This window comes from Xyrauchen texanus, chromosome 7 (assembly GCF_025860055.1).
Source record: "Xyrauchen texanus isolate HMW12.3.18 chromosome 7, RBS_HiC_50CHRs, whole genome shotgun sequence".
NCBI lineage: Eukaryota > Metazoa > Chordata > Actinopteri > Cypriniformes > Catostomidae > Xyrauchen > Xyrauchen texanus.
Genome location: NC_068282.1, coordinates 26,357,755 through 26,382,421, shown reverse-complemented (window position 1 = coordinate 26,382,421; position 24,667 = coordinate 26,357,755). Strand labels below are relative to the sequence as shown.

General features: G+C 40.1%; 1 protein-coding gene across 2 annotated transcripts in view; it reads left to right on the top strand.

Annotated features, from left to right (window-relative positions):
* Nucleotides 1–24,667, top strand: part of LOC127646513 (lipoma-preferred partner homolog) — a 308,283-nt gene that overhangs the window by 196,089 nt on the left and 87,527 nt on the right. For both annotated transcript variants that reach the window (XM_052130234.1, XM_052130235.1), the window contains exon 6: nt 4,313–4,885. In XM_052130234.1, coding sequence (XP_051986194.1) covers nt 4,313–4,885 — 573 coding nt within the window. The remainder of the gene's footprint in view (nt 1–4,312; nt 4,886–24,667) is intronic.

The window sequence follows — 24,667 nt, the reverse complement described above, 5'->3', positions numbered from 1 at the left end:
GCCTGTCCTTTGTTTTTGCATGTGAAACCAAGGACAAGAACAGAACACTTTTGTATTTCCCTGCTGTTTATTATAAAGATGGAACGTGATGGGGAGCATGAGTCACTACTGCTCTCCATTTGCTTGGTTAGGTTTATAAACTGCTGTGATTGGTTACCTTGATTGTAATCACCCTCACTGTGTCACCAAAACCCCCTTTCTGACTTCGCAAGAGCACTGTGAACCCTTATAACAGGTCGCATTTGTGTCTGTAGAGAGCAAGCCAGTCCTTCAAGCATGTAGCTTCATCCCTCTCATCATGTGATTGAGACAGTAATTGATTTCTCATTCTCTGGCTTAAGGCAGTAACCTAAAAAGAAACGCATAGGTTAATGACAGCTAGTTTGTAGGTCATCAGAGAATTTAACACTAATGATCTATTTGATACAGACTTTGTTATTTGACTTTGATTTTCTAATATGAAATTGTTTCTGGCACAGTCACCTTGTTGGTGTAATTTACTTATGCCCTCTACTTTAGCAATATTTTCACGTTTGCACAGTATGTTATAATTTTATATTTATTTCTATTAATCTCCACTTTCACTTTCACATTCTTCTTCTTTAGTTTTTGGCAATTCGCAATCTCCTGCATATTGCCATCTACTGGCAGGGAGGAGAATTTATAATAAAAAGGACTTAAATATTGATGTTTCTTGCCCACACCTGTCATATCGTTTCTGAAGACATGGATTTACAACTGGAGTAATATGAATTACTTTATGCTGCCATTATGTGCTTTTTGGAGCTTAAAAATTGTGGTACCTATTCACTTGCATTGTAAGGACTTACAGAGCTGACATATTATTTAAAAAAGTCTTCAGTTGTGTTCAGCAGAAGAAGAAAAAGTTATACACATCTGGGATAGCATTAGGGTGAGTACATGATAAGATAATATTTCATTTTGGGTGAACTATCCCTTTAATGGAATTGTTTCATAGAATCTGAATCAGAATCTTTAATTAATATTTCATTTTGGGTGAACTATCCCTTTAATGGAATTGTTTCATAGAATCTGAATCAGAATCTTTAATTTCTTTACAATTCCCATTCTATTTACAATTATTAAACCTATGATCTTTGAAACTGACCGCATAAAACCATGTGTTGAAAAGCCATTTCATGAGCAATTTTAACCATACATTATAGGTTTGTAAAAAACATGTCTGACCCACTTAATTCAGCAAGCAGCCTTAACAATGAAACCCATATAAAGTGCATGATGCAACAGTGCCTTTCCTTGTTCAACCAAACACTTCCTGCCTGAATTTAAGGAGAGATGGGCGGGTAAAATGTTTTATAGGCACATTCCCTTCATAGACACATTCAGGCAATGGTGTGTTATCATGGAGCGTGTTACTGAATATTTCATCATGAAATTAGAGTCTCCAATTAGTTATGACAGAATCTTCTAAAGATGACTAAATTTTGCTAAATGTTATAGAATGGAAATATCTCTTAATGCAATCCTACAAAGCACCAAATGATCTCAAAAGATTGATACTGATCTTGGTTTTCACTTTATTAGTGCCCGTTTTTTTATATTTATCAACTTTTTACAACAAGCATGTCCTCAGGTTCTGTGAGACGGCCATTGTTGGACACTGAATAGACCTCTCTGTGATGAGCCTCTGAGCCAAGGCACAGAGGAATACTGCACAGGAAATCCAAAGACGCAAATCTTTCTGATTTAGCCTCCACAACATGCAGCCAGCTTACATCAGCACAATTGTCTCTGCCCTCGTCAAGCTGCCAATGACTTCTTTCTTGTCACCAAAACAATTTATACGATGCTCTTAGCTCTAAATCTCAAAGCTTTATTAGCTGTAGTTTATGGCTGTGGTCTGGTCATGGCCAAGTGATGGTTGTTGCATTTGTCCTGTGGATTGATCTGCTGTGGATGCTCTTGATAATTACTTGTACTGTGAGACTACACCCTATGTTGTTCCCTATGACCACCTCTCACTGTTACATGTTAACTACCATTGCATACTAGCCAATTACATACCAGAATGATCCTCTGCCTGCAAGCTTTTTAGTAATTTCTCACTGCAAAAAAAAAAATTCTTACTCAGTTTTAAAATATCTAAACATCCTTAAAGCACGACACATTTACTTGAGAAACAAAATTAGAAAAACTAAATTCAGAGAAATCTAAATACGTCTTTTGAGGTTAATACTTAAAACAACTATTTGCTAGTTGGGTAAGAAAAATATACTTGTTCTACCTTTGAATTAAGTTTATTTTTCTTATTTTTATTTGGTTTATGGTTTATATCTATATTAAAGCATAAACATAACATAATATTTAACATTTTCTTTTAATTTACTTGATAAGTCATTTTGGAGTAATAGCGGGTATTAAATTATAATAGCTTATTTACACGTACCCCGGAAAGCTGTTTAATGCACTAAAGCTGCTGAAGATACAAAAGCTGAATGCACTATGTAATGTGACAAATGATTGCATTGCAATAGTGAGGTTTCCCTTTACCTCAGACTTGTGCACTCTTCAAAACCAAATAAGAACTTCACTTATGCATTAACATGGACACATAAGTTGTGTTCTCAGACACAAGTTGTGTGTGTTAAAGCGCTTTCTCTTATCATGCATTCTAAAGTTTTCAGAATGCTGCTTTCTTCAAAATCCCAAAATAAGCAGTTTTCTTAAGTGCATGTAAATGGGGTAAAAATCTTGCCAAAATAAGAGATATACATTAAATAAAATATATAGAAGCCACAGCGAAATGCTACAGTGAAATGATGTCCACACAGCAAACTAACAAGCAACTATTCTTCTAACCACAGGTGGAGGGTGGTTTCTGGAACTGAACTTGATATGTGTTGGTAATGGTGGAACTTGTGACCATAGTTGGCTAATAATGCTTTTGGGAAACACACCCCAGACCATTACTATGTGGTGTCTTGTGTGTTCAAAATCAAATCAAATCACTTTATTGTCACAGTACTGTGCACACAAGTGCAACAGTAGGAGAAAGTCTTGTGTGCAGTTCCGAATAACATAGCAGTACCAATTACAATAAACAACATATTTACACAACACAGTTTACATAACAAATGTACACATACTTACACAACACAATATACAATGTACAGTAAACAATACAAACAATATAGAATACACATACAATAAAAATAAAAAATAAGGGTAAGGGTATATAAAATATAGTAGTTGAATTGGGGAGAATATATTTGACAGTCCAGAGTTCTCAGTGTTTTTAGCATATTACTCTTACTTGGTGTTGCAAAGGTGTTGCTATTACTTAGCCCAAGTAAAAAGAGCCCACCCCCAAGTCTATGTGATACTTAAGTCCCCCTTTTCAATGTAAAAAAACATTGTATTATTGAGCAAAAATTATAAGTGTGATTGCTTCTAAAAGTAATGGCACACCTCTCCTGAATAAGCATCAATTGGTATCATTCATGTCAGTTGCATATAGTGCCGAACAATTTAGGCATGGAAGTTTAAGACTTAAGGGGCTTCCACATTACTTATGCCGGGGCATCAACACAGTATTCAAAGGCAGTGTCAAGTGCCGCTTTTATCTACAGCATGACAAGTGTTGCAGATAGGGTGATGGTAGGGAGGTGTGCACAGTTAACTCTGTAAGCATGAATTTGTTGAGGTATTAATGAGACATTAATTGCAGGAAGTAATAAGGTGACTTGTTAACGTTAAGGTCTTTGGATGGGTTAGGGTTAGGTTGGTGAATTAAATTATTTAATTAAATTTTTTGAACGGCACGTTACATCACTTGACTGAAGCTGGGAACAACACTGATGCTTCACACCATGAAGTTCAATGCATTCGGCAAAACTAATTCGAGTTAGATGGAAGCCCCTTTAATGGTCTGTTAAAATCTGTAACACTAAGTATGAGCAACAGCAAAAGTAATAGTAATAGTGTCCCTAATAAATTATAATTCCTTACATTTATATAGCACTTTTCTGGATACATCCATTCAAAGCGCTTTACAGAGAGTTGGGGACTGCACTCCACCTCCCCCAGTGTGCAGCATTTACCAACCATAGTGCGCCAGAACGCACATCATGCACTTGACTATGAGTGGAGTGGAGACAGATGTATGAAATTGCCATCTCTGAGTGAAGCATGTTTGAATCTTATAATGCCAAAAGATATTCAGGAGCTTTCTGTGTTAGAGCATGGCACTAGATATATCAATTAACATTAATACCATGTGTGTCTAACATTATGTAAATGTTGTATTAAATGTAATGTTTATTTCTTACAGAATTCTGCCAACCCAGCTGTGTCAGGCTCCAATGCCCCTGTCACAGGCTACAGGCGCATGGTTATTCCAACCCAACCTCCTCTAACTGCTACCAAGAAATCCACCCCGAAACCTCAGGCCCCTCCAAATGTCTCTCCTGCGGCTTCCCCTGCTCCACGCCCTCAATATCAGCCCACTCCCCAACCTGTTCCAGCATCCTACACCACCGCCTCCACCCCGAGCCAACCCACCTTCAATGTTCAGGTCAGGGCGGCCCATTCTGGGCCCCAGCAGCAGCCGATTCGCACTCCAGCCCAAGTGCAGTACATGCCGGCTCAACCCAGAGCCCCTGACTTCGCGTATGGGCCTCCGCAGCCGGGATTCTGCCCAACTCCTTCAGGAGGCTACCAGGACCAGCACTATGGTGGAGCTCCTGGTTATGGAGGTCACAACACATGGAGAGCTGAGCCAAGTCACCACGCTCCTCCTCCTGCCAGCCAAGGTTACCAGCCCATCCCTCCAAAAAAGACCTACATCACTGACCCTCCAGCCAGCCTGGCACCCTTCGGTGGTGGGCCCTCTGTTCCTCATAAGGTAAGGATCCTCCTCTGCACTTGTGTTGCAAACAATAGCAGAATTAACCAAAAATCAGTTGTCCCATTTTATTGAATTTATGAAATCATGTTCCCACTGATACTTGAATTTCAAAGCACTGAAGCTCAAATTGAATTATATTTACATTGAGAGTTAAAATAGTTAGAAAGGTATATTTAACTGAAATAAGCTGCTTGCATATGCGTCTTTGTGTGTTGCAGAATATAAAAACAAAATCTCTTCAAAGGTCAAAATTATATCACTACCTGCTACCTGTAAATAGCTAAAATAGCTATCACATGTTCTAAATAGTAACACAAAATGACCATTATTCAGGTTTTGAATCTAAGGAGATGTATCAAACCACCAAAAAGACCACTTTTACTTGTACTTCTTAAAATGCTCTTTGGTCTGAATTCTTTTAAGGTGTAGTAGAAAAGTCATATTCAAATATTCAGATAATTTTCAAATTGTGTTTTCTTACTGTACCCCATAGTCAAATATTTGTTTAATAGTGTATTAAGCATATGCTTCTCTATATGTACTTTATTTATACATTTTTTGTAAATGTATGCTTAAAAAAAGCTATTTGCCAATAGGGCAAGAAAAGTAAATTTGATTCAAGATGTATTATCTGAAAACAAGTGTTAATATATTTTATCTTAAATTAAAAGTAGGACTGTGAATTGATGACAAATTGTAACTAATTAATTGCAGTTTTCTGTGATTAATCATGGTACATGGTACATAAAAACAAACATTACTTTGTATATTTACTTTGTCTCCAAAAACTTGGAAGAAATTTGTTAGTCGGTTAATTGGTTAATTATTTAAATATGGACATGTTGCAAAGTCAATAAAAAAAAAAAAGAAAAAAATTGTGCACAACACAGAGTGCAATAGCATAAAATATAAAATACGTAATAACATTCAGTGCATATTGGTTATGATACCGCGATGTATCATAACCAATAACAATCAATTAAATAGAAGATCTCTAGAAAACACCTATAAATACAGAAAAGAGAAACATGTACATCACATATATACACAAGCACATATACGTACATACAGTATAATACATAACAACTGGAAGATAACCCACAACATTATATACAGATCCTTTTTTCTATTTTCTTTATAGAAATGTGTATATATATATATATATATATATATATATATATATATACATATATATATATATATATATATATATATATATATATATATATATATATAAACTCAGCAAAAAAGTAACATCCTCTTACTTTCAACTGCTTTTATTTTCAGCAAATTTAACATGTGTAAATATTTGTATGAACATAAAAGCGGATTGGGTTGGGGTCAAAATCAAAAGTAACAGTCAGTATTTGGTGTGGCCTCCAGCTGCATTAAGTACTGCAGTGCATCTCCTCCTAATGGACAGCACCAGATTTGCCAGTTCTTGCTGTGAGATGTTACCCCACTCTTCCACCAAGGCACTTGCAAGTTCCCAGGTATTTCTTGGAGGAATGGCCGTAGCCCTCACCCTCCGATCCAACAGGTCCCAGACGAGATCCGGGCTCTTCACTGGCCATGGCAGAACACTGACATTCCTGTCTTACAGGAATATGCACAAAATGACCACTGGAGGGTCATGTCAGGATGAACCTGCAGGAAGGGTACCACATGAGGGAGGAGGATGTCTTCCCTGTAACGCACAGCATTGAGATTGCCTGCACTGACAACAAGCTCAGTTTCATGCTGTAAAACACTGCCCCTGACCATGACAGACTCTCCACCTCCAAATCGATCTCCAGACCACAGGCCTCGTTGTAACACTCATTCCTTTGAGTTTCCCTGGTGAGACAAAACCGTTACTCATAAGTGAAGAGCACTTTTTGCCAGTCTTGTCTGGGTTTGTGCCCATAGGTGACGTTGTTGCCGGTGATGTCTGGTAAGGACCTGCTTTTAAACAGGCCCTCAGTCCAGCCTCTCAGCCTATTGCGGACAGTCTGAGCACTGATGGAGGGATTGTGCATTCCTGATGTAACTCGGGCAGTTGTTGTTGCCATCCTGTACCTGTCCCGCAGGTGTGATATTCAGATAAACCTATCCTGTCCAGGTGTTGTTACACGTGGTCTGCCACTGCAAAGATAATCAGGTGTCCTTCCTGTCTCCCTGTAGTGCTGTTTTAGGCGTCTCACAGTACAGACATTGCAATTTATTACCCTGGCCACATCTGCAGTCCTCATGGCTAAGGCACGTTCACATAGATGAGCACGGACCCTGGGAATCTTTCTTTTGGTGTTTTTCCAGAGTCAGTAGAAAGGTCTCTTTAGTGTCCTACGTTTTTATAACTGTGATCTTAATTGCCTACCGTCTGTAAGCTGTTAGTGTCTTAACGACTGTTCCACAGGTGCATGTAAATTTTTTTTTTTATGGTTCATTGAACAAACAAGGAAAACATTGTTTAAACCCATTCTATAAAGATCTGTAAAGTTATTTGGATTTTTACAAAATTATCTTTAAAATACAGTCCTGAAAAAGGGATGTTTCTTTTTATGCTGAGTTTATATATATAATTCAGACCCCTGACCAATTCTCTCATAATACCGAACTACAAATGGTGCAATGCATTGGTTATGACGCATTTTAAATTTAGTGCTATTCTTTAGTGCACTCTGTGTCGTGTGGTGCAACTGAAACTTTTAAATACGTTTTGTAATACTCTTTGCAAGCTACGATAGTGTGCAGGATGTTTATTTATTATTGACTTTGCTACAGCTTGTTTCCTACACACCTATAAATTACTTTTTGATTAAATTACATTTTAAAATACTAGTAATCAGATTATAGTCACTTCTAATTCTAACTTCTAGTTTATTGACACCTCCACCCCCAATCCTTTTTTTAATCTTTTACATTTTTCTTTCTGAATCAGCCAACCGCAGATAAACCATAAGTTCAGCAAGTTTTCTAGTGTTTTCAGAAGATGTGTGGAGGGGATTGGGAGGGTTGTAGAATTGCACACACAGACCTGATACTAGCTACTAGTCAGGTGGCTATAATTACACTGAAGATAAAAAGGTCTTACTCAATGGTTTGACCACTATATTTGGATAAGTAATTTTACTTTTAAGGAGACACAATATATTACTATGCGATGTAAACTCTGCCTTCCAAAACTTAGTATAAATTGCTATTTAGTATTATATAGTATGCTTTCATGGTTCCTCATCTTCACATTGCATATCTAGCCAACTCCTGAGAAACACATTTTAATAATTATTTGAATTATCACTCTGTGTATCATATAACCATGTGCCGCTGTTTCTTTGTAAGGGCTTTGCCCATCAAATGCATCAAAATGCACAAATATACATCACTTCATTTTCGCAGTGTTTGTACACATACATTAAGTGCAGAACCAATTGCATTAGTACTTTAAAGTTAAAGCTATTTCAAAGATTGATTATGTACTCGGCTTCATAAATTTAAATGAGTGCACTTCTGTTTTTAACTTTTGATTTAGATTTTTTTTTTGCAAATATAACTGGTCTGATCTTTTAGCAAACATACCGTTGAGGATTTTATAAAGCCGAAATTGCCTGAGTAAGACCGTGTTTGTTAAACGGACCCTGGGTGTACCCGTCCATAATTCTAAAAATGCTCCCATAACAAAACCTTTTAAACTTTCTAGAGCTCTATCATCATGGGGGAATACATGGGGGAAAACTCTTTTGCACCATGTGAAATATATTTGTGATCCATGCTTCAAAATTTGTGAAAAAACATTTGTGCCGCTCAAAAGATTACACCATGTCTTCCCATGACGAATAACTATGCAAGTAACTATAATTACTGCTGATGTGTAGCTATGAAATACTATGTCTACATCATATCCGGTGACCTTCACTAATTATTAATTCTGGAAGCCTTTAGAAAAACATTACAAACCTAGAAGACAATAGTTCCTTTTCCTGTTCCTAATCCTCTTCTAAATAAGAATAATTCACATTATACTTTTTCTGCCGTCTTGACAAAAATACATATCAGTTCAAATGTTTTTCTGTGTTACATGGCCCTTTAGGTGCCTTTTTTCCACACAATAACAATTAAACAAATAAAGAGCAAAGCACAAAAACACAAAACAAAATAATATTAATTGTCATATTTTGTTCCATTTAGTAAGTTTTCTTAAAAGCATTGAAGCAACAATATGTCAAAATGGTTGCGATTATCCTGCTCAAATGCATGTGAAATAAAAAACAACAGTTAGATGTAATCCAAAAGTAATTCAATTAGATTACAAAAAATATATAATCCAGGAGATTATGTTACTGATTGTAATTTTAGTCATACAATTTGTAATCAGTACCAGATTACAATTCAGAAGTTATCTACCCGCACTAGATAAAGGTATATGTATACGTGCCATAAAATCAGTGAACATGCTTAAAGTTGGGAAAAATCTGCTGTTTTCCAGTGGATTTAAAAAAATTATTGGATCAAATGACCAGATTGAATTAATATCAAGCTTAATTGGCAAGATAAATTTAAGCCCACATTGCCAATTCAGTATTAGACATTATACAAACAGATATACAACAAATTGAATCCTGAAGTTTAATTTGCAAAATTTTAAAATCTCAAAACTATTATTTTCTCTGGCTACCATTCAGTCTCTTTCGTGCACACGCTGTCTCTCGTGTGCGATTTCGCTTTTGACACTGTGAGCAGTGTTGGGTAAATTACTCAATAAGTAATCAACTACAAATTAAAAGTTACTTCTCTACAAATGTAATCAAATTATTTGACTGTTTACTGAATCTAAAAAGTAATCACATTACTAATTATTTTACTTTTAAATTACTTTCTAAATCACATTTCCTAGAAACCTTTTTGTTTTTTTGCTCATTCAAAATGCCTATATTCCCTTATAGTTGCACACCCATGCAGCTGTCAAAGAAACACTTACAACATTCATATTTTAAATGTATTATACATATTATATCAGTGCAAGTAATGTACTTAAAAGTAAATACTTTCATTGAAAATCTGTAACTTTAATCTTATTACAAGAATTTAAAATGTAATGGGTTACAGTATGTTTTTTTATAAAATATAATTATGTTACAGTAACGAATTACTTTGTAATCGGAAATACCTAACACTGACAGTGAGTGAGTGTTTCGGGTGATGTGAAGAGATACTGCAGCTTGTCTCTATCTTTCCCACAACTGGCTCTCCACTTGCAGGAGAAGTCTTCATTCTCTATACAGATTATCCACTCTCATGTTTATTATGCCCAGGACATGCATCATGCAATAAATAAGCATGCACTGCTCCATATAATCAGTTTCTGGGATAGGATGTATATGTGTGTGTGTGTATATATATATATATATATATATATATATATATATATATATATATATACACACACACACACACACACATATATATTAGGGCTGTCAATCGATAAAAATTTCATGGTGTCCGATTAATAAATCGTGATTAATCGCATATACAAATATTTGCTAAGAAAGCCCCTCATATAACAATAATTCATTATATAAAGATTATACATATTTATATCAATATATAATTATACATAGTTATCTTTAAATTTTTAAAAATTATACATATATAGTGTATAGCAGAAGAGTTAATCATTGATAAGACAATACAAAAAGCAGCTTTAGAATACAATGTATTGTTTACTACCGTATTATTGTTCATAATCCGATCATTGGCATACAGTTCACAGCAATCATTTCACAAGTGAATTTATCAATCAGTTGGAGTTTTATTATAAGGGCTTGTTTAAGAGCCCGTCAATCTACACCTGCGTCAGACATGCTTTTGTAGTGTCTCGGGTGCGTTGCATCATAAAGATAAAATTTTAGTTCACTTTTTCAAGTTAAATATAGTTTTTTAAATATAATCTTGAGATCCCTTAGTTTGCATTTGCGCTCCTTCAAGTGTTTTAAACACAAGAATGTAACGCAAGTTTGCGTTGTTCTGCCTACTGAAGTGTTTTCTTCACTGTATAAACTGTGCGTTGCTCATACAGCTGAAATTTCATTTTCTGCCCTCTGGAGTAAACAGGTGGTACTACAAGCTTGCATTTCTCAGGAATCTTCCTTATTATGGTGCGATTAATTGCGTAAATTTTTTTATGCTTTATTTTTTGTCAAATTAATCGCACTAAATTAACGCGTTAAATCGACAGCCCTAATATATATATATATATATATATATATATATATATATATATATATATATATATATGGCAATTTCTGCCACAGGAAGTGGGTACAAATATTAGTGACATTTCATGAAGTGAGAAAAAATGAATACTGCATTAATTACATTTACTTTGTTTTTACACATTAAATGTCAACAATTAATTGCAGACATATACACATACAATTTTCCAGCCCTAATTAAAAGTAATTAGTAATGTGATTACTTGTCCAATAAAGTAATCAGTATAGTCAGAATTGTGATTCAAGTTTTAGAGTAGTTATTAGTAATTTGTTCTGAATTACTTTTTTAGACTAACTTAATGTATAAACAATACTGTTTATAGTTTAGTTAAATTAGAGAATTTGTTAGTAGTCTGAATACCTTTTTTAAGAGACTGTATTGAAAAACTTACATGTAACAAACTTATACAGCAAATCAGCAAGGCTCTTGAAATGTACTGCTCACTTCTATCAAACAGCAGGCCATTATGAAGGGAAGGTACACATGAGCACATACAGTAGCTGTCCTTATTCTATGCACCATGAAAAATTCATGAAAATACTTTGAAAGTTTGTGTCTATTTGTGTGTTGTTTGTGTGTGTTTTAATGAATAATACATTTGTGGTTATTAATTATCTGTGTTCGTGTCCCATGATTTTTTGTTTTTGCTTGTAGCTTGTGTGTTTTTATGATTTATTGATTGTGCATGAGAGAGGGAGAGCACTTTCAAAGGCTGGTTGCCACATAAAACATGCTCATATTTTAAATTAAACTGTGATTCATTACACAGTAATGACAACTAATTTAAAGAAACAGCTTGTTTAAAATTTGCAAACACCTACTAAGAAAATGAAACTTGACTGAGCAAAATGTAACATTTTCTAACATTGTATGTGCATGTATGTTTGTGTGAAAACATTTCAGTGGCTTATACTGTAAGTGCACAAGTGTGTGTTTACACTACTTTAGCTTGTGTTTGTGATTTAATTGCTTCAGATGGCAATACAACAGGGAGTTTCTTAGCATCCTTTGTTTAAATCTTCAGAATAAACAGTTATTTTAACCTTTATAAATTGTTAATGCTTCTTCTCTGTAGGGCTTTACACCATCTGACTCTATTTGTCTGAATAAAAACAGAATGTTTTCTCATCTTACCTCACACATTCACACACACACTCACTCTCGCCCTCGCTCTCTCTCTCTCTCTCTCTCTCTCTCTCTCTCTCTCTCTCTCTCTCTCTCTCTCGTTCTTTTTCTCACTTTTCTTTGTACCCTTATTCCTGTCCCTCCAATTTGACATCTACTTTAGTTCTAATAATTTTTTACTTAAAGAGGAATAGGAATACTTTGTCTGAAAACATTTATTTTATATTTGTATTCATTTTGTAGGTTCTCATAGCCTAAAAATATCTAATTGTTAAGGTCAACCCAGCATCTGAATATGTACTTCCCCGCAACATAGCATGCAATGAGCACTGAGCCAAATGAGTAGGATGTCTCTCTGAGATTCTGAAATGTGCAACCACTGAACATTTTGCTATATCAAAAGGCCACATGATCTGAGGAACAGTCTGATACAAAAGTTGAAAATAAAAGATGTTTTAGTAATTAGTCATCTCTTTTTAAGTGTAAGCTGTTCCTTTTAGATAAATTGCAATCTTAACAACCCTGAGAAAATTGTTGACTTCTTGATGTTGAAAAATCACACTTGTCAAGGGACAGAGTCAACATGGCAGATATAGTTTGTCTTTTAATTACAGTCACATATAACGGAAATAATATTATTACATGAATCCATTTAACCTGTTGATATGCATTCCACCCGCACGTGTTAGTGACATCACTCCGCTTACATTTAATATATAATTTACCATCTATAAATGTAATTAATTGTTAACAAATGATACATCTTTTCAAATGTCTAAATGTTCAACATTGATATCCGATCTCTGTTTCACGATTTACTTTTTGTCCATAAAAATTATAAATCTGAGAAATATGGATATTTTCTCCATTGTTTACATGAGATCTTGCCTGAAAGAATTACCATTCGTCATCGTTCTTCAACAAACTATGCAATCTGAGCAGCATTAAAGTTGTAAAACGTATCGGTTACCTAACGTAATCTTGGTTCTCTCTAGATGAGGGAACGAGTATTGCGTAAGCTAGCTTACGCTACGGGAAAGATTCATCTTTTCTGAGATATTGAAGCCAAAAAATTATCCTTCATTTTTGTATCCATTGTCAACGCAGTGCGGCAGCTGCAGACCTTGAGCGGGCTAGCTAGCGAGCTCATAGGTTGCTCTGCGGCAACTGCTGCAGCCTATAGACTCGCATCCAATGAGCGTCCGCGCGCTCACTGCATCAAAGCCCGCCAAAATGGGCGTGACTAGAGTGCATATAAGCGTAGTCCGTAGGCTGGAACCCTGGTTTTCATTGACTAAAGCGAAAAGTCGCTCGTGGCGCGAGCACGGCCGGCTACGCAATACTCGTTCCCTCATCTAGAGAGAACCGAGGTTACGTTAGGTAACCGATACGTTCTCTTACGAGAGGTTCTCTCGTATTGCGTAAGCTAGCTTACGCTACGGGAACCCATTGTCAACGCCGTGCGTGCCAAGCATCCACTGTATGAGCCCCAGGGAATTAAGGGGGACCGGGGAGCCCTTATGAGTGGGGAAATAATATTTGGCCGGCAAGAATGCGGGTCATTGATTGTGTAATACATAAGCACATAGTGGGAAGGGAACGACAGAGCGGCGGTGCCGGTCTGTGTGGAATGTGTCCCATCAGTGCAGCTCACCAGGGGAGCTGTAGCGTATTAAACCGCTAGTAGTTTTGCCTGCAGAGCGGGCACTTCCATGTTGTAAAATCTGACAAAGGTGGAGGGGGAAGTCCATCCCGCCGCCACACATATGTCGTGAATGGAAATCCCGCTGGACCATGCCCACGAGGATGCCATGCCTCTAGTGGAGTGAGCCCTAATGCCCTATGGGCATGGCAGGTCTTTTGACGCGTATGCAGCAGCAATAGCGTCCACTATCCATCTAGATAGTGTCTGTTTCGAGGCGGCGAGACCTTTGGTGCGCCCTCTGAACGAAACGAAAAGCTGCTCAGAGCGTCTGAAAGCGGCGGAGTGCGCAGTATACAATCTCAGTGCTCTGACCGGGCAAAGGAGATTGGCGTCGCGTTCGCTATCGGGTGCTGGCAGCGCCAATAGGGAAATGACCTGTGCTCTGAAAGGAGTACCGATCACCTTGGGAACATAGCCGTGTCTAGGCTTTAAAATGACCTTGGAGTCACTTGGTCCAAACTCAAGACACGCAGCGCTGACAGACAGCGCGTGAAGGTCTCCCACACGTTTGACTGATGACAGGGCAGTCAGAAAAACGGTTTTGAGTGAAAGGTATTTCAAATCCACGGATTGAAGTGGTTCGAAAGGGGGGGCTTTCATAGTTTCGAGAACTATAGAAAGATCCCAGATAGGAACCGATGGGGGTGCGGGGGGTTCATCCTTCTAGCTCCCCTGAGGAAGCGGATGACCAGCTCGTTTTTACCCCATGACTGGCCGTGCAGGGGTTCAGCGAACGCCGCAACGGCCGCCACATACACTTGAGCGTGGATGGGGATCTGCCCTTATCCAGCAGCTCTTGTAGAAATACTGAGCAGCGACGACACCCCACATGTCCGCGGGTCCAGGTCTCTGTCGGTGCACCATTTTGAGAACACAGACCATTTTGACGCATAGAGTCTTCTCGTGGAAGGGGCTCTAGCGTGTATGATGGTGTTTATTACTCCTTCTGGCAGAGCGACGGGTAGTCGTTGATCACCCACGCATGCAGCGCCCAGCGCTCTGGGTGGGAATGCCAGATTGTGCCGCGAGCTTGAGAGAGGAGATCTGCTCTCACTGGGATGGGCCACGGCGCTGTCAGTGACAGCTGCGTAAGCTCCGGGAACCATGTCTGATTCTCCCAACGCGGGGCTATGAGGAGCACCGAGTGACGCGTTTCCCTGATCCTCTGCATTACCTGTGGCAATAGCGAGACGGGAGGGAAGGCGTAAAGCGGGCGTCTGGGCCAGTCCTGGGCCAGCGGCGTCCTCGCTTTCGAGAAAAATATTGGGCAGTGAGAGTTCTCTTTGGACGCAAAGAGGTCTATCTCTGCTCTGCCGAATAGGTGCCATAACGTCTGGACTGTTTGAGCGTGCAGGGACCATTCCCCTGGGGGAATATTGTGTCTGGACAGTCTGTCCGGGCCGTCGTTCAGGTGGCCTGGCACGTGCGTCGCCCTCAGCGCGCGGCTGTGGCCTGGGACCAACTCAGTATGCGTTTCGTCAGATGGAAGAGGTTCCTGGATCTGACACCGCCCTGACGGTTTAGGTAGGATACCACAGATCTGTTGTCCGAACGGACCAGGACGTGGTGACCCTGAATGACCGGGAGAAAGCGCACGAGCGCGTACTCGACCGCTATCATTTACAGACAATTTATGTGAAGGAGCTTTTCCTGAACTGACCATAGGCCGAAAACCGGAGAGCCCTCGCAGACCGCGCCCCAACCCGTGTTGGACGCGTCTGTCGAGATGACTTTTCGGCGAGATACAGCTCCCATTGTCACTCCCCGCTGATACCATTCGGCCACTGTCCAGGGCTGCAGAGCTGAAATACAGGTCTGAGTCACCTTGATGGGCTGGCGGCCTGTGGCCCAAGCCAGGCGAGACGCGCGGGTTTTTAGTCAATGCTGAAGCGGGCGCATGTGAGTAAACCCAGCTGAAGTACTGCTGCGGCTGAGGCCATGTAGCCTAGCACTCTCTGAAATTTCTTCAGAGGTGTGAGGCTGTTCATCTGAAATGACGCGGCTAGTCGCTGCACACGGCGCGCGCGCTGTGTAAATAAGCGAGCCGTCATTGCCACGGGGTCTAGATGTATTCCAAGGAAGGAAATTGCCTGACTGGGCTGTAGTGAGCTCTTGGTCCAATTGACTGCAAGGCCCAAACTGTTCAGATGACTGAGGAGAACTGTCCTGTGAGACAGAAGCTCCGTATGTGATTGTGCCAAAATCAGCCAATCGTCCAAATAGTTCAGAATTCGCAAACCCTGACTCCGCAGGGGTGCGAGCGCCGCGTCCATGCACTTCGTGATAGTACGGGGTGCTAAGGACAGGCCGAACGGAAGGACGGTGTATTGATAAACCTGGCCGTCAAAGGCGAATCTCAAGAATGGCCTGTGACGGGGATTTATCTGAATCTGAAAGTATGCATTTTTCAGATCGAGAGAAATAAACCAGTCCCCCTGGTGCACATGCACGAGGAGTTTGCTGGTTGTAAGCATTTTGAACGGTCTTTTTGCAAGCGCTTTGTTCAAGACTCTGAGATCTAATATTGGTCTGAGGCCGCCGTCTTTCTTGGGGACAAGAAAATAACGGCTTTAAAACCCCGACTCGCTCAGGGGAGGCGGCACTCTCTCTATGGCCCTTTTGCACAGAAGGTTTGCTATTTCTGAACGAAGCATGCATGCTGCTTCCGTGTTCACAGTAGTTTCGAGCCGAGCTCTGAAGCAAGGAGGACGGCGATCGAACTGTAGCAAATAGCCCTGTTTTATTGTGCTTAACACCCATTCGGATATCCCTGGAATATCTTCCCACACTTTGAAGTGTAATGTTAGAGGGTGAATGGCCAAATCGCTCTGATTGCCGCACACAGCGCGCTGAACGGAATGTGTGAGCGCGCTTACTGTGCTTATGCTGGACTGCTCGCAGACAGCATGGACAGGCTGTTCTGTGAGTGACTTCCCGATTGAGGTGAATGGGGAAAGAGTCACGTCTGTTAAGTGATGCGCAAGCATAGCCACGGGCACGGGACTTACATACAGAGAAGTGTTTGCTGGCCGTGTGACAGAGCGGCCAGAGAATGGGCGCGCTTATTAACCCTAACACTCGAGCGGGTCGTAACCGCTTTATGTGAGTGTGCTCTGATAGGGACACGGGACGTGTAATGCTTGTGTGTAGGGGTGAACACTGGATTGTGGGCACATTTTCTACACATAAGGCTTTATTTTGGGTCACCGTGGAAACGGCGTTTGAGTGCAGGCAAGCGGGTAATATCACCGGCTTGTTGGCTGCTGAATCCACCACTGCAGTAGCCTGAGAGAAGGGGACTGACAGGGGGCGAAGCTTTGATGGTGGTCCGGCCGTGGCGGGACTGAGCCGTCGTTTTCTCAACAACGCTAGGAGGACTTCGGTTGCTCAGGTTTCAGTACAATCTTAGGCCGAGGCCCGCAGGGGGGCGGCGGTCTGTGGCGGCTGTCTGAGCGCGATCGAGGGCGGCCGCCCTGTCGACGCTGAGAAGTCTGGCTTGTTGAGCTGGGCGCTGTGAAGAGGCTCGTGCAGGAGGAGCTAGCGCGACGAGGCAGAAAGAGATTCATGGCTTGGGCTTCGAGAAACGGTCAACAATGCCACTCACCGCGGAACCGAAGAGACCGGACAGAGAGAGCGGCGTAGTGCGTTCAGCTTCTCCCATGTCGGCTAGTCAGATCTGAAACAGCCTCTGTCTGTAAGACGGCCATGGAATGCAGAGCTGATGCGGCTTGGCCGGCGTTGGTATAGGCGCGGCCAACACAGGCGGAAGTAGTTCTGCAGGCCTTAGACGGGAGCACCAGCTTAGACCGCCATCTCGCGGAGGGCGGGCAAAGGTGCGGCGTGGAGTCTGTTGGGAGCCTGCTCAGGGGCGGTGACCACTCGAGCCCGAGGCGGTCGGCGGCCTGTGTGAGGAGGCGTTAGTTCCCCTTTGACTCCGGCGCGGGTCCTGCTGGATTCCTGGGCCGAGGAGGAGGCGTGTGAGCCTGACCACTCCTCGCTGTCCGAAGCCATGATGGAACAGCCCTTATCCTCCGCTTCTTCGTCCGAGATGGCAGCAGAGCAGCCGCTCGGCGGCAACTGCGCGTCCCGGGTGGGCGGGGAGGGTGAAGGCGATGCTCGAGGGAGGGGCTCCGGCGAGGCAATCGCTTCTACCACTGGTTCCGGCAGCCTTTGAGAGCGGCGCTTTTTTCTGCGCGGCTGAATGGAAGGTGGCGCGGCGGCTTCGGTCCTGAGCGCTTCGAATCGAGCCCGCAGGGTCGACATCGGAAGCTCCTCACAGAGATCGCATCCGCCTTCAGCGAGGGCGAACTCAGCATGCCCCAGTCCCAGGCAGAGAGCGCAGATGACGTGGCGGTCTCCGGTGCTGAGAGGGGTGCGGCATGAGGCGCAAGTGGAGCGAGGCATCTTTAAAAAGACGCTCGTGCTCTTTTGTAAAGTTCATAAGAACTAGCTTGCTTTAAAAAGGATATGTCGCCGGATGGCGTAGCTCGCAGGACGGCTGAAGGTGGCGAAGACGGCCGGCTTCTTCGAGCGCTGTCCAAGCTTGCTTGATGCCCCTCGAACGGCGACGCGGCTTCCAGTTCAGAGATGCGAAGAGCTTCGCTGAAGAGATGAAAATCAGGGTTCCAGCCTATGAACTACGCTTATATGCACTCTAGTCACGCCCATTTTGGCGGGCTTTGATGCAGTGAGCGCTGGACGCCTCTCATTGGATGCGAGTTCAGCCCAAGCTCGTCTATAGGCTGCAGCAGTTGCCGCAGAGCAACCTATGAGCTCGCTAGCTAGCCCGCTCAAGGTCTGCAGCTGCCGCACTGCGTTGACAATGGATACAAAAATTAAGGATAATTTTTTGGCTTCAATATCTCAGAAAAGATGAATCTTTCCCGTAGCGTAAGCTAGCTTACGCAATACGAGAGAACCTCTCGTAAGAGAACTGTATATTACCTTATATATTAGAGTCTCATAAACAAAACGAGCCTGTCTCCATAGTCTATTTAAAAAAATGGAGCGTAGGTTTATTCATAATAGCCAAGCAGTGCAGTCAGATTTTGTGTCGTCTTGAAAGGCGGAGCTTTAATTTTACTCTGTACGCTTCCAGTGATTTTACAGACAAAAAAGCTTGCAGGAACCTAATTTTTTTGTTAGATCATCTTAAAATTTGAAAGTTCTTTAGACTTGTGGCTTTGAGAACATTGTATTTCTGGGTTGTCTTGTTATTTTTATTATTGTTTTTTAGATTATAAAAACAGATTTCCATTACAATAAACTTCAGCTTCTCTAACTTTAAAAAATAACAACATAAATTTATTCTGATAAAATGAAGCCCAAAGTGTCTTCTTTCAAATGATACTACAACTGTGTCCATACGCCAAAGAGTTTAGTAAATACAACCATTTAAGTTCAGGTATATCATTTTCATGGTTTTTGCTCAAAAAGGAGAGGCATATCAACAGGTTAAAACATGAATTACACTCATACATACAACTATTTGCATTTTGTGACAGTTGAATACTGTGCACACCATAACGAGTCATTTTAAGTGGAAAGTGTATGACTTGCGCATGTAAATGGACAAGGAAATAAAGACATTATTCTGAATGTGAAGTGTTAGTTTGGGTTTTAGAAACTTATAAGTAAAGTAATTAGTAATGTGATTACTTTTCCTATTAACCCCATTGAGCTTTTGTGGAATCAGCTAGACTGTAAGGTGCATGAGAAGTGCCCAACAAGACAGCTGCCTCTATGGCAAGTGCTACTGGAAGCATAGGGTGAAATGTTACCTGAGTATCTGGAATAAACTGACAGCTAGAATGCCAAGGATCTGCAAAGCTGTCATTGCTGCACGTGGAGGATGTTTTGATGAGAGCTCTTTGATGTAGTTTAATTTAATTTTATTTTTTTTTAATTTATTTTTTAATAGTAGTTTTTCGTGTTATTAGTGTCCTGACTATACATATTAATCAGTTGAATGTCACTTGGTGAATAAAAGTACAGTTGAAGTCAGAAATGTACATACTCCTTAGCCAAATATAATTTTCACAATTCCTGATTTTAATTGTAGAAAACATTCCCTGTCTTAGGTCAGTTAGGATTGGTTAAGTTGGGTCAAACATTTTGTGTAGCCTTCTGCAAGCTTCTCACAAAAAGTTGTTTTTCCAGACAGAACTGGTGTAACTGAGTCAGGTTTGTAGGCCTCCTTGCTCACACAGTTCTGCCCACATATTTTCTATCGGATTGAGGTCAGGGCTTTGTCATGGCCATTCCAATACCTTGACTTTGTTGTACATTTTTGCTACAACTTTGGAGGTATGTTTGGAGTCATTGTCCATGTGGAAGACCCATTTGCGACCAAGCTTTAACTTCTGATGTCTTGCGATATTGCTTCAATATATCCACATAATTTCCCTTCCTCATGATGACATCTATTTTGTGAATTTAACCAGTCCCTCCTGCAGCAAAGCACCCCCACAACATGATGCTGCCACCCAATGCTTCACAGTTGGGATGGTGTTCTTTGTATTGCAAGCCTCACCCTTTTTCCTCCTAATTTTCTGTCATTATGGCCAAACAGTTAATTTTTGTTTCATCAGACCAGAGGACATTTCTCCAAAAAGTAAGATCTTTGTCCCCATGTGCACTTGCAAACTGCAGTCTGTCTTCTTATGGCAGTTTTGAAGCAGTGGCTTCTTCCTTGCTGAGCAGGCTTTCAGGTTATGTTGATATAGGACCCGTTTTACTGTAAATATAGATGTGAATCAACCTGTTTCCTCCAGCATTTTCACAAGGTAATTTGCTGTTGTTCTGGTATTGATATGCACTTTTCACACCATACCACATTCATCTCAAGACAAGTGAAGTCAACCTTTATTTATAGAGCACATATAAAAACAACAGAAGTTGGCCTAAAGTGCTTTACAGATCAAACAAACAAAATGACAGAGTTATAGGAAAGCAGATTGATTTAAAGTTAAATATAAAACATTGTAAAATAAATAAAAAAAACATTTAAATACAACATCATGTATTTATCCATTTCAAACTATTCAATGATCGATCCAAAAGCTACAGAATAAAAATATGTTTTTAAAGAAGGTTTAAAAATGGCTGATGATGAAGCTGACCTCACAAGGAAAGGGAGACTATTCCATAGATTAGGACCTATCACATTATCACCAATGAGGAACCCTCAATAGAAGTTGATCAGAAGATGTGAGCGCTCTGATGTGGGAGTAAGGATGTAGAATGTAACTGATATATTGGGGCGCGAGACCAGATAGTGCCTTGAAGAAAAAAAATACGATTTTTAAAATCAACCCTGAATTTCACAGGAAGCCAGTGTAGAGATGCTAAAACCCTCTTTCTTGACCCTGTTAAAAGCCTAGCTGCCGCGTTTTGAAGGCGGTTTGGGACAGATCAATGTACAATGAGTTACAATAGTCTAACCTTGATGTAATAAATGAGTGGATCACAATTTCCAAGTCTTTATGGGAAATAATTATTTTTATTTTAGCGATAGATCTCAGGTGGAAAAAGTTACCATTGACAACAGCACTGATCTGCTTATTGAAATGTAACGAGGAGTCTAAAATCATTCCAAGACTCCTCACATGATCTTGTACATTCAACGACAGAGGCCATGTAAGGAGGACAATTTCTAGAAAACAGAATGCGTCTCCTTTCTGAGCAGTATGATGGGTGCGTGGTGCCATGGTGTTTATACTTGCGTACTATTGTTTGTACAGATTAACATGGTACCTTCATGCATTTGGAAATTGCTCCCAAGGATGAACCAGACTTGTGGAGGTCCACAATTTTTTTCTTAGGTCTTGGCTGATTTCTTTTCATTTCCCCATGATGTCAAGCAAAGCAGCACTGAGTTTGAAGGTTGGCTTTAAAATACATCCACAGGTACACACCTCCAATTTACTCCAATTAGCCAATCAGAAGCAAATTGGCTAATTGCCTAAAGGCTTAACATTACTTTTAGGAATTTTCCAAGCTGCTTAAAGGCACAGTTAACTTAGTGTTTGCAAACTTCTGATTCTTCTAATGTCATGCAGATGACTTGCCAAACTATAGTGTGCTAATATTAAATCTGTGAAGTGGTTAAAAGAAAATTGTTTTAATGACTTGTATGTAAACTTCTGACTTCAACTGTTCCAATTTCTTTCCATAAGAGCAAAATCTGTACATTATTCCAAACTTTTGGCTGCCAGTGTAAGTATTCCGAAGTAGGGAATTTGGATGCAGCATCTTTGTTGTCATTTAACATATTTTCAATCACTTCTAAACAGTGATGTTTTCTTGTTTTGTGTCCTTCGGTTTAAAATTAACATCCACACTTTTAAAGCTGTGGTGATTATATTTTTCACTGATACAAAAGTGATTCAGCCAGGCAAGAGAGCGTCAAAAGAAGAGAATAAACAAGGGGTTGACATTGAATGAACATTGAATGCCAAATGGCAGTTTCCTGTCTCATCATTGGTCTTACCCCTCGGCAGAACTTCTAGGTCACTACCTTTGATGCTAAATCTTTTGCCGAGAGTCTGCTTGAGGCATCTGAGAATCAGTTGCTCTTTTTAATATTTCCAAGAATATCTGGAAATGTCTTTCACACTTAGCCCAAGGATATAAGCATTCCAATATGATTAAAGTAATGCACTACCCTGTTATTAATATACACTGATCAGCCACAACATTAAAACCATCAGAATGGGGAAAAAAATTGATCTCAGTGATTTGGACCATGGCATGATTGTTGGTGCAGGTTTCAGTATTTTTGTAACAGCTGATCTCCTGGGATTTTCACACACAGCAATCACTAGAATTTACTCAGAATGGTGCCAAAAACAAAAAAACATCCAATGAACATAGTTCTGTGGATGGAAATGCCTTGTTGATGAGAGAGGTCAACAGAGAATGCCAGATTGGTTCGAACTTACAAAGTCTATAGTAACTCAGATAAATGCTGTGTGCAATTGTGGTGAGAAGAATAGCATCTCAGAATGCTATTCTGAGATGCAGGTTGGCGCTGTTTTGGCAGCACGATGTGGACCTACACAATATAAGGCAGGTGGTTTTAATGTTGTGGCTGATCGGTGTATATGTTTGATGGAATGAAAAGACAGGCATTTAGGATGTGTCTTTTTAACTTTTGTCACTGCTGGTCACACCTATTCCCCACATATTTTAATGTCCTTTTAAAGTGTAGTAATTTTTATTTCACTGATTCATTTATTGTAAAACACAAATATGAGGAGATTTGCAAATACACTATGATCAATATTTAAGTGCCATTGAAAGATTTTAAAGAATGAAATGGCAAATATTATTAGGGGAACAGGTTTTAAGACCATTCAAATTATATTTTTTTTCCACTGGCAGTGACTATTGCGTTCTCCATGTACTCTCCATAGCCACAAACTGGGGAACAGAAAAGACCCTTGAGTCCACGCTAATTCAAGGATTTTATGCACTAGTACAAACAACTGCGGCCCCAGCCTCTGGGAATAGCTCATCAAGGACTGTTTAACTAAACACAAAATAAATACCACATTGTGGGAATCAGCCTCATTTATTATGAAAACAAATTAACATTATTCGAAACACAAGTACATTAGGCTGTGAGATGGCAGCTTTTGGCCCAAATAGTGCATCAGAACAACAAGGCTGTTTTATGGGTCTTTAGATTTCTCTTTGATTTGATAATATTCTAATTGCATATTTATTTTGGTATTTTCTGAATATGAATACTATACAGATTTGTCATGTCAGTATTGTAGTCATAAAAATTGTTTGTTTTTGAACATTCAGATAAAGAGGAGTATGTCATTAAATGCCAATAAGTATATTCACGCTACAGCGCCAGAGCGTTCTATGTGTGGTACTGTTATAACCAGTATTTTAGAGCTCCTTGATCATAACAGCTGATTCCTTAGTCCTAATGAGGAGCTTTTCCTGCCCTTTTAGCTGTAATCTGTTTATTTTTCTTTCCGTCTGTATCACCACATTTTGAACCTAAATCTCTAAACAGAGCAGCGTCACAATATAAAAGCCAGATTAGAGTAAAACCCAAAGCTGTCAACTTTGTCTTTACTGTTGTCAATCTGTCCAGATGTCATGTTGGGACATTTACCATAACACTCCTCACAATGCAAAATCGATTTATTAAACATAGGCTTCTCTGCTACTAATCTGATGTATAAATAATCTGAAATATTAAGAAAATAATAGATAGCTTAAGAGCGACATGGGATGCCCATTTCCTTGCTGTGGTTCATCGAGAGGTCTGTAGTTATGTATTCGTATCCATTCATGCTGTAGGGGATCTGCACTTTTGCGTTGTATCCCTTGTCGCAGTGATCATTGTATGTAATTGAGAGCTGTCATGGAAGGTCAGTGTCATTACGGGTCTATAATCACTTCCCATCTAGTTCTCCGTGTTGATGCATGCTGGTTGGCTGACCCCCTCAGGATCTCATTTCTGATTGGATTGGGTCTTTGATATTAGAAGTAAGGTGTAAAAGGGAGGACTTTTCACATCAACACAGCTCAAGGACACATAATTAAGCAAATCTGCAAGCAGACGTTTGATCTGCTTTTTAGAATCAAGGGGGAATTTCATGGCTGCTGCTTCATTTAGCAATTTCTTCAACTCTCTCCATCTTTCCTGATCTTTCTTTCTTTCTCTCTGACTG